Source organism: Carica papaya, chromosome 9 (genome assembly GCF_054855325.1).
Source record: "Carica papaya isolate Zhongbai chromosome 9, ASM5485532v1, whole genome shotgun sequence".
Lineage (NCBI taxonomy): Eukaryota > Viridiplantae > Streptophyta > Magnoliopsida > Brassicales > Caricaceae > Carica > Carica papaya.
Window position 1 is genome coordinate 32,817,298 of NC_142317.1, and position 16,312 is coordinate 32,833,609.

Sequence of the window (16,312 nt, forward strand, 5' to 3'; positions counted from 1 at the left end):
GTCAGCAGAGAAAGGAGATGAGTCACTATGAGAACTCAATTCCAAGAGTAGATAATAGAGACAATCTTTAGTGTAATTTTTGCTAAGATATATGAAAGAAAAGTATTAGAAATTGCACAACAAGTCGAATACTTCCAATAAAGAGGGGGATGCAAAAGTACGTCACAGATGATTCTCAAACAGGTTCACATGACCAACTAATAGGAGGAAGAAGCACCTACCGATCTCATTGCTTTCAAAGTTGACATTGAACAAATGCAAAGTCGTTTGGAGGATATTGAGAAATCCACAAGTACAAGTGTAACAAAACACTCATTGCTCTTTCCTTTTCATATGGTTTAAATGGCTGAAAAAAACTTTTTCAAAAATTTTAAATTGTAAACTCTGGAGTTGCAGATCATATGAACAATATTTTAAAATATTTTTATACATATGTTCCTTTTTCAAGCAATAAGAAGTTATCACTGTAGATTTGCGGACAAGCATAACATTAAGAGTAGTCTTACTCTTGTTCTGGAAAATATGGTGCATGTTCCTAAACTATATACTAATCATGTATCAGTCAATAAATCATCACAAAACTTGAACTATAAAGTAATATTTGTCACTTCTAACTATGACTTTCAAGACTAGGAAGTTGGGAAAGATGATTAAATGTACTGAAGGCAGAAACGAATATTATTATTCGGATGCACCTGAGGGAGCCTTCTCTACTATTATTACTGACCACACATATAAGATTTGACTCCACCATAAAAGACTTGGGTGCCCATTATTATCCATCTTGAAGATTATGTTTCCTTCATTACTTATTAAAAGTTCAAAATATGAAATTCACACTCTGATTTCTTTGAGTTTATAAAATATAAGCATATGACAATTTTCATTAGTAATAAAAGAAGTTTAACTCTGTTTTCATTAATATATAGTAATAATCTTTTTGGTACTCAATAGTTTGTGTCATTTATTGACGATTGTACTTAGTCATCCAGTTATTTTTACTCAAAAGCAAATATGGTTTAGCTATATCATACCTCAGTTCTGCAATATAATAAAAACCTAATTTGAAACTAGTATAAAGAGATTTTGCACCGACAACACCAATATTTTTTTAATCAGACACTTTCGTTAATCTTCCATCACGAATGAATTCTGTATGAATCATTTTGCATCCACACTCCATAACAAATGAAGTAGTAAGAATAGTCGTCATTTAGCCACTGTCAAAGTTTTGTTGTTTGAAAACAATGTACTAAAGACAACATTGAGGCAAAACCATCCTTGCTACCATCTACATTACTAACTCTGTGCCCACCAGTATTATTGACCTTAAAAGTTCTCTAGAAACACTTCAAATTATCTAGCAACAAGTCTCACATTTCATTTAGTCCCTCAGATATATGGATGTGTTGTTTTTGTTTATATTCTTTGTCATCAAAGAGGAAAATTTCATCTGTGGTTCTGCAATGTGTATTTGTGAGATACTCTTCTCATAAAGAGTATAAATGTTACCTTTCATTCATCCAAAAAGTTTATGTTTTTTTCAAATGTTACATTTACGGTCAAGAGTATGGTTTGGTAGGTTCATAAGGGTGATTATAGCTTTGGGATTTAAACAATTTCAAAGAGACTATATATTGTTCTTCAAATACTTAGAGGCACGGGAGTTCTAACTCTCCTAATATAGGCAAAAGACATTATCATAATAAGAGATGATGAGAAAGAAAAACTGATACTAGAACAATGCAAAAGGATTTTAAATTAAAGAACTCGGTAAGTTCAAGTATTTTTTGGAAATTGAAATCGTCATTCAAAATTCAGGATTTTCATTTATCAAAAAAGTACATTCACGACCTATTGAGGAACTTTGATAAATTAGTATGCACCAGATAGCAATTCGATCAATTCTAATAACAAATTAGGAATAATAGAAGCAAATACACTAGTAAATAAGGAAATGTATCAGATATTAATTGAGAGATTGATATACCTATTGTACATTAAACCAAACATCACTTATGCAGTGAGTGTTATAAGTCAATTCATGCACAGTACGAAAGAAATACATCTATAAGTAACCTACAGAGTACTGCATTACCTAAAAAAGTTACCTAGAGAATGAATTATGTTCAGAAAAAGTGATAAACTATTTTTATAAGTATATAATGATGCAAATTATGTAGGGTTAGTTATAGATAGAAGGTTTACCATAAGGATATCTTCCTTGGGGGCAACTTAGTCACCTGAAGAAGTAAGAAAGGAAATGTAGTCGCAAGATCAAGCGCAGAATCAGAATTTTCACAAGGATTATGTGTAGTGCTTATCAATGGTACAAAGGATATGTAAATTATTATTAATAAGAAAATTTTTTGAAGATCTTAGAGTCTAGTGGGAAAACCACATGCGCCTATCCTATGACAACAAGTCAGTCATAAGCACTGCACATAATCTGGTGTAATATTATCAAATCAAGTAGGTCGAATCGATAGAGATTTTATCAAAGAAAAACTTAACAAAAGTCTAATATGTACTCATACGTGTCTAACAATTTTCAACTAGCAAATGTGTTGACTAAAAGTTTTAGCAATTTAATATTCTAAACTCTTATTGGCAAGTGAGGTTGGACAACATTTACTAACCAGCTTAAGGAGTGTTAAATAAATAGTTAATTGGGTTAAAGGACATAAGAGTAAATTACAACCTATATATTTAATTACAATTAATTATTTATATCATTTTCCATCTTATAAACTCTATATATATAAAGACTGTAATATTCAGTAGAATACACATCAAACCATTCTTAATAGTTTTACTTTTTTATGCCTATTTGTGCAAGGATCCAATTAGTCTAACTACCATAGTACTAACTTCTCTCAGGCTCTCTCTTCACGGAAAAGTTAAGATACATTTTCAGTTTATTATTAAACGATCTGATATCATTTTTATTTTTATTGTTTAGAAAAAATAGTTTGCTACCGAGTTTCGTTTCCTCTTGATGGAACTTCACTTTTGTTGTTCTCACCAGATTTATAGGAAATTTTACTAATGTAGCTTGGTCAATGTGATTATTATATGTTTCTTATGGTACATTTGGCTTACAGATGACAGCCAATGCTGTTGCTGCCAGAGACATTTTAATAGATGGCATTAAAGCTGTGCCTCGCTGCAAATTGCTGCTAGAGGTACTCTCCTTTTTCACAGATTATCTTCAGAGGAATTCTCAGTCACTTTATGTTCAATTATGGCTACTTGGAAAAAAGGGAAATTCTTAAACTTTTTGTTCTTCTTTTTTGTTAAAAGAAAATTAAAAGGGGTACTAGTAGGAAGAAAAAAGAAATTTTCGCTCAAGGAGGATAAACTATTCTGTATTTTAACATGAAAGAGAAAGAAATCCTTCATTAAAAACCATGTGAATGGGTGGAGATCAAAGTCTCTGTATTTCATTCTAAAAAAACAGCTATCCTTATCTAAACCCTGAAAGCACCCACATCAATCGGATGTCTTTGAAAAGGGTTTCTATTAGGTGTGCAAGCTTGACATGTTTGCTGCTAGTTCTGCTCCAGACTGTGATCCAAACAGAAGGTCTAATATTGGAGGGAGTTTTCACTTTCAAGAAAGAGGGGAGAAAACAGAATTATGACTAATAGTGTTATGTACAGAAAGCTTAGGATAGGTGTAGACCCCTGAAGAGTCAAGACCTCTTACTTTATGAATGGGGGAAAAAATGGAGTGCAGCAAAATAACCAACGACATTAAATCTAGGGACTCTCAATGACGAAGAACCAACAATTCTTAAGCTTACTTTCCTTTTTAGTGGATTTGCCATTACATTTTTTCCTTAAATAGGTTCAGATTTTCCTTAGTGCATATACAAAGGTTTCCAGAGTTTAAAATTCAAACTATTTTGATTATTATTCAAGCATTGTTGAAAATTTGAGTTTATTATTGTCATTGGAGCCTCAAGTTTTGCTTTCTAAAACTGTAAGTTTCCTTTCGCATTCTCATTGTTGTTGGTATTAGGAAGTCAATCTTCCTAAAATTATGGTATACCTTTTAAGAAATCCCATTTATATAGATGTTTGATTTGATCTAATTTACTGGGACTAGTTTCCTAATCTTTCTCTTTGTAAAAGCTATATATATCCCTTTATGCTCCTTAATATACAATAAATTCAGTTTCTCTCTAAATTTTACATGGGATCATGGCCCACGGCTTTTCTCTGAATTCTCAACCTTCATTGTTGTTAGTATTCTTATTTTTCTATTAACACAAAAGCCTAATAGGTTTGCAGCCTCATTTCCCTGAAGCTGCTACAGCATGAGCCTATCCTAGTGCATACCCGCTCTCTCCATGTGTATCAATCCATGCCAAAATCAGCCTTGTTGCATTATCTTCTTTGCTTTCATTGGTTTTGTTTTCCATGGCCTTCATTGCCGCACAGCTTCCTAGTCTTTCTCTTTGTAAAAGCTATATATATCCATGTATGGGCTCCTTCTTAATATACAAGAAATTCAGTTTCTCTTTAGATTTCACATGGTATCATGGCCCACAGCTTTTCTCTGGATTCTCTCAGCCTTCATTGCTGTTAATGTTCTTATTTTTCTATTAATTGAAAAAGCCAATACGGTTGCAGTCTCATTTCCTTGAAGCCCCTCCGGCATGAGTCCATCTTAGTGCATGCTTGCTCTCTCCATGTGTATCAATCCATGCGAAAACTAACCTTGTTGCATTATCTTCTTTGTTTTCGTTGGTTTTGTTTTACATGGCCTTCATTGCCACAGAGCTGATGCTAAACCTTTATTATTGGCTTCCTCACTAGACTCAAATTCTTTATCTACAGCCTTAGTTGCCAAGATCCTTGTCCAATCTCTCTATTGCCAAATCCTCGCAGGAGGAGACCCAACATAATATTCTGGAAAAGATGTCAAAAACAGCAAAGATAACAATGTCTTTCATTTCCATTAGCTAGTCCACGGTAGTTGTCATCGATCAACCTGCAGAAGAGCTTCAAAATATTTAGATAATTCTAACTTATGTGAGAGGAAAAGGGAACTCAGTCATCTGCCAAGTACATGATTGAAGGAAGTAAATTCAAGATTTGATGCGTATGATGAAGTAAATTTATGATTGGCTATGGAACTTAATAAATCATTAGATCATTGATATTTACATGTTTTTATCTACAGCTAAAGGGATTTAGAATATTATTCGACAAACATACCAAAAGGCTTGTAATGCAATAGTTACGAGATTAAAAGTCAAAACTAATACAATAAAACAAGATAGCAAAATTTTTAATGAATATACAAAAGGATTATAGAGCTTATGGCAAGAAATTGACCATTATCAATGCATTGGAACTAAGTGCACGGAAGATGTAGAGATTTCGAGCAATTTTATTGAAAAACATTGAGTTTAAGGTGTTCCTACAAGTCACATTTCTAAATTTAATCAAGTCAGGATTCTAATTCTTGACAAGAAAGAGGTATCATCTCTTAATCAGATTTTTTCTTTAACTGAGCTGAAAAAAGTTGCAGTGGGATTATGCTTGAGCCCCAAGTCTTAGAAGGTTCAACAATAATGAGAAAAACAGAGACGACTGCTAATATAGGAAAATGTAAGGATAGATTTGTCAATATCCTCTGGTGTAGACAGTGAAGATTGTCTCTGGTGTATTGCGATAAACCACGACATACAAAAGTGAAGTGTCAGAAACTGAATGGTAAGCCTTGGCAATGAGTGGGGCCACCAAGGAGGTCATTGGAAAAATCAAAGTCAGGTTAGCTTCACCATGAATTAGCAAAGTCAAGAAAAATCTCGAGACCAGACTGAGATTAGTCTTGTTTGCTTAATCTATACCAATATTTGGGGACCTCTACAGTTCCAAATATATCTGGATCACGATGATTTATCTCCTTTATTGATGATTGCAGTAGAATCTTTTCAATCCTCCTTGAAACCAAATCAAATATAAATGTGCTTCTAGATTTCAACACCATGATTCACAAATAGTTTTGTACTACAATCAAAAGATTATGATGTAATGATCCACTAGATTATTTCAAAAGAAGGAACTATCCATAAATCCTCATGTATAAATACTTTACAACAAAAAGTAGCTGAGAGGAAGGATGACCTTCGGCTAAACGTGACTCGACCCTTTGGGAGGAAGCAATGATTATAACGACTTACATCATCAACCACCTAATTGTTTGGGTTCTGTGGTTAAAGATACCAACGTAGAGATTCTCTTAGTTTTATCCCTGTCTAAAACCAACAAATAACCTCATCCCAATAGTTTTTGATGCATCTCTTTGGTCTATGTTCGTAGCCGGAACAAAAGGAATGGTTTAAGATTTAGTAAGTGCATAATCATGTCACCAACCCAAAAGAGGCATAAGTGTTACCTTCCACCTGTTAAGTAATTCTTTTATTTCTATCTATATCATTTTTAATGAGAAAAAAATCCTATTTTACTTTGCCTTATCATCACACAAGTCCTTGTCATCCATTGAGGATAAGGACAGAGACTTGTTTTTAATTCACTTCATCACCAACATAGTCATCCTTGTACCAGTCCAACCCATACTACCTACCGAATTACATTAGTTTGTGTTAACATCCTTACTTAATCACACCACGCACCTGTGAAAAGAGTAGTAAATTTTGTTATTCAATAAGATTTATGCAGGTATATTCAAGAAAGGAAAACCCGAATTCTAATTTTGTGCAAGTTCAAGACTCAACATCAAATCCTAAGAATAAGGTAAATACAGTTCCCGAACTTTCTCCTCAAACTAGCATATGATTATGGATTTCCTGCTGCCATTAGGAAAGATACAAGAAAATGCTTGAAACATCTATTTTGTTCATTAATTTTTTAATAAGAAATGAAAAGTTGCTATTACAGAAGGGATGCAAGCACTAGAGAACAACTGAACATGGGAAAATAGTTTCCTGCCATCTGGAAAGAAGCCTGTGGGATGCAGGTGGATGTTTATTGTGAGTCTAGGTTGGATGGTTCTCTAGGGATGTACAAGGTCAGACCCGTGGGAAAGAGATATACAAGAAATTTCTAGTGTGAGATATCAGGACACAGTTGCTCCAATGGTAAAAATGAATTCCATAAGAATTTTATTGGGAGTAATTCTATGTAAAGAATGTACCTTTAGAGCAATTTGGTAGAAGAGATATACATGGATATATCTCTGAGTTTTGAGGGAAAACTAAGAGAAAAGTACTATGTCGTTTAAGCAATCACCAAGAGCTCAGTTTGGAAAATTTGTCAAAGTAATGCTTGCCCTCGGGCATATGATTTTTATAAAACACTCTGATTCAAGTGGAGTTACAGCTTTATTGGTATACAGCGATAACATAATTGTGATTGAAAACAATAAGAAAGAGAAGGAAGAACTGAGACGATGTCTAGTCAGAATATTGGAGACAAAAGAACTTGGGAGATTGAGGTACTTTTGAGGAATTAAAGTAGCTCATCAGAGGGCATCTTAATTTCACAACAAAGTCCCAAGGAGATGGGAAAGTTAGCATGTAAACTTATCTTCAACAAATCGAGCAAAATTGCGTACTGGGAAAGGCAAATGAAGATCCAGTTATAAATTGAGAGATGTACCAAAGACTAGAAGGAAAATTTATATATCTTGCTTATAGAAGGCCAAACATTATTGAGCATGGTTGGCGATTTATGCATAATCTAATAGAGGTTCACCTTCATTCATTTTGCAGCATGCTATATTACCTAAAGGCTAATCTTGGCAAAAGGATTCTATTCAAAAGAAATACTGGATTAGTCCTTTAGACATATACTGGTTCCGATTATGCAGGCTTACCAATTGGTAAGCAGCCTACTAAGAATTATTAATTTCTTTGGAGGCAATCTTGTCACCTAGATGTGTAATGCAGAATGTGATTGTTAAATCAAGTGCTGAGGTAGAGTTCAAGATGATGACACAAGAAGTATGTGAATTATTATAAGTTGAGATAATATTGGAAGATTTAGAGATCTAATTAGAAGGGTTAATAAACTACTTTGTGGCAACAAGTCTCACATGGAAATTGTTTATGATTCTGTATAACATAATATAATGAAGTGCATTGAATTAGATAGGCACTTCGTGAAGGAAAAATTAGATAATGGATTGATTGCATTCTATACGTCTCCACTAATGGTTAGGTTGTAGATATGCTAACAAAAAGACTTAGTAGTGCAATGTCCGAGTACTTATCTCCAAGCTCAGAAAGAAAGATGCAAAATTAATAGCTTGAGTTGAAAGGTTAGGAACCCCTCAATCTTCTAGTAGGAAACTATATCTGTCTACAATTATAGGAATTTTGGTTAAGGAATTCCATTGATATGGAGATTTGATTTAGTTTGGTGTAATTACTTTTTTATCTTTTCTTTTTGCAAAAGTTGTATTCTCAATATAAAAAAAATTCAGTTTCTCGCTAAATTACAAATTTGTCATACATTAATTGGGTGTTGCTGCTGACTGAAAACTTATATTAATGATAGCTTCTTGTATAGTTTCTTAATTGTGTTTGAAAAAATTTTAAAAGTTGCGACTAATTTTTGATATTTTACTATTTTTTCAGGAATTAATAAAATTTGTAATGATCCATGGAGGGGCTCAGCAAGTGGAGATGGTCGATTCTATCATAGCCAAGGAAATATCTCCTGATCCAGATGCTTCTCACACTTTGGTTGTGAAAGATTTAGAAGACATTTCAAGCTTATATGTACAGGTAAAACCTTCTGTGAAGGAAAAAATTGGGCGACATATTTTATTTTTTGCTTCTGCCACTCATTAAGAATTTTGGTTTTCTGTTTATCCATCCCCAGTTTTCAATATAACATTTTCCAATAGAAACTCCATTAGTAGTTATTTGATTCAAAAACCATGCTAAAGCCATATGAAATTGATAAATATACTTCAATATTCAGGGACTCATCTGTTATTTTTTTAAAATCATGGATCTAGTTGTGGTTATACTCAAAGTCAAGATTTCCTTTCAATTTATGAACTATAAAAGTTAATAGAAGGAAAAGTAAAAAGATATTTCCTAACATATGTGTGTCAGGTTTTCCGATTAGGTACAACATAAACTGTCATGCTGTGCCTTGTAGGAAAACCTTGCTTGATTGATTGATTGAACATGGGCATGAAAGATAGTTTTTAAAAAAATGTTGTCCCAACTATAACTTCCTTCATTGAACACGACCATGGTGATAACTTTCGACAGTACCTGGAGAAATATTTTTTTGCGAATCTATTTGCATCACATTGCTGCTGGTAACTTTTAACTGTAATGCCTAGTATATGTATACTTATTACCACCAAATGCTCCGGAATTCATAAATAACTGATGCAAAATTAATGGTTGCAGTTTGTTGATCTCTACGGAACTATTCATGATATAAGAAAGGCCTGGAGTCGGCACTTCAAATTGTTTCCACAATCTTTGATGACAATGTATAAGCGCTCACCTCTGTGTACAGGACCCTTGAGTATTACTATAGAAGGAAAAAATGAAACTCATATTGCTTCATCTCAGCAGCCATCAGGAGCTTGTGACATTAATGATACAGTCCACTTTCCACTTCAGGACAAGAATCTATCACTTCCAGAAGCTGAAGATACACAATCTAATGATTTTTCTGCTAGCAAGGGATCAGACCAGAAATCTCAGTTGCCGAAAAATCACGACCTTCTTTCTGACCAGGTTACAACTGACCTGCTTCAATCAAGAGAGACTGAAAGTAGTTCACATGCACAAGTACAACAGGTATCTCTTGAAGCTCTAAAACAATCCATGGAAGATACAACTGAGCCGAATGTGTTATCTCAAACACCAGTTGATCGAGTTGCTGATGAAGTTAAAACTTTACAAACATCACAAGATGTTAGAGAAAATGATGTTCAGCATGCAAATGACTATAAATCCGAACAGGATCTAGAGCCACTTAAACTAGAGAGACTTTCTTTAGATTCTGAGGGTGATAAAAATATACATTCAGTTCATGCCGAGTCTGATAAGTGGGAAGCTTCTCAAGAAACCAGCATGTCAAATGGAAGCATACTTACGAATGGCCAGAATACTATGGAAGCGCATTTCTTGTCAAGTCCAAGGTGTACTCGGTCATCCGATGCCATTGAGATTCAAACCTGTACCCATAGTCCATCTACAGCAAGCCCTCAAGTTGGCGTAACAGAGGCATCTCATCGACAACGGTCGTCAATTCAAAGTGGTCGAAACTGGCATCGAAGGAACAATGCAGATAAAGTTTATAGAGAATCAAAATCCAACTTCTCTGGAAATTCACGTAAAAAGTTCTCTCAACAGTTTCATGTTTCCCAAGAAAAACAATATTCACGGCCTGACAATGGCACCCAAACACCTGCAGCCCAAGTTTATCCTAATCAACATATATATTCAGAGAACCCACTGGGCCCTCAAGGTAGCCAAGAACTAACTCGTCAACCAACATCTACTACTCATGCTAATCAAGCAGTACCACCAGCCTGGTCTATAACAAATATGCAAGAGCATAACTTTTCCTCGACACCTATGGGTCAAATACCGTCTCAAGTTGTTTCTTACCCTCAAGGGCAGATGCTTCAATATCAACTGCAAAGAAATGAGCAGCAGGGACCTATGCAGAATAATCAAGCATATACTCAAATGTGGCAATATTATTATTACCAGCAACAACAGCAGCAACAGGTTCTTTTGCTGCAGCAGCAACAGCAGTTGCAAGAGCAGCAGCTGCTGCAATTGCAACCACACTATGTGCAGCAGGAAGAAGTTCAACAACAGCAAGCATCTTCTCAGCATCCACAACAGCAACCACCTCAGCGTCCAGAACTGGAGCAATTCAAACAGTATGATCCGCAGCTGCAGTTTGAGCAGAAGCAACAATTACTGCAACAACATCAATACACTCAGTTGCAACTGCAGCAACAACAACAGTTATTGCAGCAGCAGCAACAGCCATATCAACAGCATGTCCTTTACATGCAGCAGCAGGAGCTGCAACTGCAGCACCCACAATATCAGCAATTAGAACAGCAGCAGCTTGTACTACAACAATTGAATCCTCAGACAATGCTGCAACAAGAACAACAACTAAGGTCACAACAACCAGGGCAACAGGGAGAAGAACAAAGACAAGTTGAACTACAGACATCTAAAACTGCAGTTTCAGACATGGAAAAATAACTGTAAGAATGTTTGCTTCTGAACAAGTTCATGTTTTAAGAGAGGTATAACTTTTGTGTCCTTGTATTCACTTATTCCTATGCATAAATTTGTATATAAACTTCATTGATGCAATAGTTTTATTCTTTTATCACTTGCATATTTAACAAAATTTTGTTAGGATGTTCATAATGTACATGTAAGACTTAAATCATCAAAAGGTACAAGAAGTGAACTTGGACCAAGTAGAGATAGAAGAATCGAGAATGAAGTTTGATTTGTGTTTGTATTTAACTTTTTGTTGATGCCAAATATATGACCCTGTAATTTTTTGGAGGCCAAGTGTGGGTGCATTGGATTTTTGTGGCTCCATACAATACTTTTTATTGATGTCAAATGTATGAGATCTTATAATTTTCTTGGGGCCAAATATGTGTGCATTTAAAGTTTTATGGCACCCTACAACACTTTTTGCTAATATCAAAGGTATGAGATATTATTTTCTTAGTGCTGATTGGTGGGTGTAGTTGATCTTTATGGCACCCTATGGTTGTTTGTCATTTGTATTTGGAAATACTTTAGAAACGTTAAAATACAGTAAATAAAGAATTTACTATTGAAGTATATGACATTGTTTATGTTGCCATTTGTGCCTTTCTTTTTTGTGTTCTAGATACTTTGTTTAGCTACAAGTTATAAAGAATTTGTTTTCGAATATAAATGAGATTGTTATATGTTGATTATTGTTGACGGATGTTAAATTTGTAAATTTCTTTTGGATTATCTTTTAGATTTTGATTAGTTTTATAACTTTCGAAACTCTTTTTATTTTTCATAGTTTAAATTATAGGATGACAACAATTCATTCGAGTACATGAGAAGTAAGTTCAAAATGAATTCACTTTCACATTTTTTTTCAAGCCAACTTTTGATTTCATTCATAATATCATTCCACTTGCACAAATTTTGCAAATACATAAATATTCATATCAGTCTAACATAATAAGTTCCAACCTACAATGTACGCAATTGCTAATATTATCTTCACTAACAATATCACAAGTACTATAATAATGACTCATGGTAGGAGTAACAATCCGAATATATTTACATTTTAAATGCTACGTCCAATTGATATAGTTGATTCTATTTTGGAGTAGTCCCTCATGTTGTGACATTCTCTATACCATTAGCTTCATTTAAATGTTGTTCTAATCGAATTTTTAGTCCAATTTCTAAAATTGTGATTCTTCTAAGAAGGTTAGATATGATATTAATGGATTTAGGAGTCATGTTATATAAAATATCAACGTTTACCTTTATAAGTGAATTTACGATACAAAAATTTTTGTCATGATTGTAATGAACGAATGAGATTGTAACCCCTAAATTTAATTTTAATGTAATTTAAAATTAATTTATAAATATAATTTTTTATTTTTTTAATTTTAATTTAGTGTAAAAATGAAGAAAATTTGATGGGGGATGAAATTGAAAATAATTTTGGCAAAAATGGGTGAAAATTTGGGTTTTAGAAGTATTTTTGAAAAAAAAAATAGAAAACTGGGGATCAAAATACAATTTAGAAAACTTATGCAATGTAGGATGCCTGGTCAGCAGTCCCGATAAACCAAAACGCGCTGCGTGGCAATGGATGCTGACGCGGTGCCACGCAGGCGATCCGCGTGCTCGTGATCAAACGGCCAAGATCCGTTCCCGCGTGTACGGACAGCCTGGATGCGCTCCCTCCCCAAACACGATCGGACGGCCAAATTTAAACGCGATCAACGGTTCAGATCTGTTTCTTATTTAAATGCGATCGGATGGTCCAGATTAGATCACAATGGACAGCCTATATTCACTTCTTACTTAATCACGATCAGACAGTTTATATCAAATGCGATAGACGGTCCAGATCAAAAGGGAATGAGTATAAATAACTCCCTTCACATCAAATCCTAACCCTAGTCGTCAGACCTCCCTCGCTGGATAAGAAGATCCAACCGCCGGAAAGGAGGCCGCCGCCACCGACTGCCACGTCGGAGCTCTTTCCGACCGCCAAAAGAGGTAAAAAAAATTCTCTTTGCTCAGAATTCAATTTTAAACACCTTCATGGCCAAATCGGAGCAAAAAGACCAGCGAATTGGCCGAAAACCGCGAGTAAAGCCCAGTGGCGTTGCCACATAGAATTTCACAAAGCCTCCGATGAGCCCCTTTCCGATTCTTGTTCTGCGTAATTATTCTACCATTGTGATCACCGTTTCCTTCTTTATAGGTTGACTGAAGTAAAACACCCAACCGCAACGTGAGCTGGAGGAGCCGTTTCACCGGAGAGCCTCGTCACCGGTGAGCTTCGATTTTTGTATTTTTTCAATCATTCGAGGCCCCTTAATGTATTTTCTTGCAGGGATTGATGTAAAATTGACCGAAAACAGCCTACCCGAGGCGGACTGCCGTTGCGGGTGGCGGCACCGTCGCCGGAGCACGGCATAGCAGCTTGCAGAAATTCTGAAATTAGCAAAAAATGGGTCCTAAGATTGATTTTGGGTTTTTGGAACATTTGTAGTTACTTATAACGCGTTTTAATCTCTGAAAAAAAATTCAGGGAACCCGGAGATGGCCAGTAGGCGTAGTAAGTAACTTAGCTTTTCAAGCATCAAATTAAGTAAGAATCTCTCACCCTATTATCTGTTATATAATTGAAGTCAAATTAATAATAATACAGTGTTTTGTACAGTTTAGGAAATATTTATAATTAATTACGGGTTACTAATGGAGGTAGAACTGAAAATTATTCTTTGTTGATTTCTGTCGATTTATTTTACAGTTTGAATGCATAATAATATTTGATTTATCAATTTTTATGATTTTGAATGCATGTATTGATGCCTTATGTGACTACTATTAAATTAATAAATTCGAGATATGATTGCATTCCCTTATAAATATTTGTTTGTTTATGTGATTACGGTTGAATTGAGGAACTGGAGATTAAAAGTAAATGGGAATTGTGTGATTAAGTGAATGCATGAAACAACAACTTTACTGAATATCTTGGGAGATGATGGAGAGACCGAGTACAATAGGGAGCTCTACCGTGAACGTTGTCTTATATCGGATAGGGTATTGAGACTTGGCAATTTGGCGCTCATATCGGACGAGGTATGGAGACAGCTTGTTTCACCTTTATACCAGACGGGATATTGAAGTTTAGTAATTTGACGCTCATATCGGATAATGTATAAGGATGACTCGTTAATTGAGAATGTTAAAGAAAATAGTTCACACGTAACGGAGACATCTCTATGAACTTCCATGAATACTAGTAGGTTGATGGAAAAGGAGTAGTTGTTGTTTGATTTATGGAATATGGATTTATAATTTGTGCATGTAACCGATTGCATATGAAATCATGATAAGTGCTATGTTGTTGTCTCTATAGAATGTTTTTATAAATCTCTCTGTGGTAAGTGGACGGTAAATAGTTTTATTACCAATAAATGTATTTGTTTGATTAAGTACTCAATTAGTTGTTTCGATTTTCTACCAATCTTCATTTCTGTATCGGTGTATAACGTGATATTTTTACTAGGTTAGTGTAGCTCATTTCTTATTTAACTATTTCAGATCAAGAGGACCAGGATCCAAATCCTGATCCACAAGAGAGTTGCGAGTAGAAAGCTAATTTTATTTATTTTTTGCTTATTTTCTTATTTTTTGTATTTTTTTTAAAATGATAATTCTCATAAAACTATTCGGTACTTTAAATTATTGTGTAAGAAATGTAAACCTTAACAATTTATTTCGCTTCCGCACTTAATCTATAATTTATTTCTTTTGTACATTCTATGATCGTTACAGAGGTCCTTAGTCAAGCTCGAAGTTTACAAAAATAAATATGATTTCCTTCTATTTTATACTATAGGAAAAAAAACAACTCAACAACGTAGTTTTAATAAAATATATAAAACTTTAAGAACTCATGTGTAACATTAACAAACGCTAAGGACTTCATTGTATCATTTATCTATAGTTCAAGACTAAATTAATATAATTTTTACTTCATCATCAGAATAAATATAAGAACTAAACTTGATTTTGCAGACACCTTAAAATCTTATAAACCAATCATAAAGTCAATCCCCCCTTAATATAAACTTACGCAAAACATAATATAATATTAAAAATCACAAAATTTTGACTAAGAAAAGGATGTTTCGGCTCTTCACAATCCCAAGTTCTCTTATTGATCTCTTTCTATTCCTACTTTTGTAAATTAAAAAAAAAAAAAAAAAGAAATTGCAAATTGCATTTGTAGACTTCCTAATTTTCTTTTAATTTTTTTTTTGGTTTTAGTTTTCTTCTTTGTTTCAATTTTTTTTTTCCATATATGAAACCATTATCTACCATGGAAAGTCCTAGTTTCTAAAAACTTTATTTATTTATTTATTTTTTCAATTTTCAGAAATTCTTCTTTGAATTTCTTTTTTTTTCCCCTCTTTTTAATTGCTTTAAAATTTAAAATTAGTGTAACTTAGTCAATCCTCCCTTTTGAATTATTTTTAAAGATGTATAAACATAGTCTTATATTTTTTAATTTTTTATTACTATTTAGATATAATTATATATTTAAAATATATAAATAATATCATAAACTAACTTATAAAAAAATTTAATTAAAACAGATAACAAATATAATAGATTAATTTAATAAAAAAAATAATAAATTACTAAATTAATTTTTAGAATTTAACATTTGATCGAACTTGATAATAAGTATTCTTTTTTTTTTTACAATTTATTCTACGATATTTTATATTTATTTTAAATTTTTAATTTCTTTTTAAGTCGTATTTAAATATTTAAAAAGTAATTTTAATAAATTAATAATATTATTAGATTTATTTCTATTGTTATCAATTATTTAATAAATTATTATTATTATTATTTTAAAAAATATATAATATAATTATTTAAATTTTATCTATTTAAAATATTAAATATTAAAAATTAAATTATAATAATAATTACTAATTTATTATTTTGTTCTTTAAAAAAATATTACTACTAATGCGGCACAAACTGTATTTTTGT

At 33.2% G+C, this 16,312-nt stretch overlaps 1 protein-coding gene across 3 annotated transcripts in view; it reads left to right on the plus strand.

Annotated features, from left to right (window-relative positions):
* The window catches only part of PRP39-2 (Tetratricopeptide repeat (TPR)-like superfamily protein), a 32,301-nt gene extending 20,741 nt beyond the window's left edge, over positions 1–11,560 (plus strand). For all 3 annotated transcript variants that reach the window (XM_088211869.1, XM_088211870.1, XM_088211871.1), the window contains exons 9-11: positions 3,105–3,185; positions 8,615–8,764; positions 9,407–11,560. In XM_088211869.1, the coding sequence (XP_088067995.1) occupies positions 3,105–3,185; positions 8,615–8,764; positions 9,407–11,239 (2,064 nt within the window). In that variant the 3' untranslated portion in view covers positions 11,240–11,560. The remainder of the gene's footprint in view (positions 1–3,104; positions 3,186–8,614; positions 8,765–9,406) is intronic.
* Positions 11,561–16,312: the final 4,752 nt, after the last annotated feature.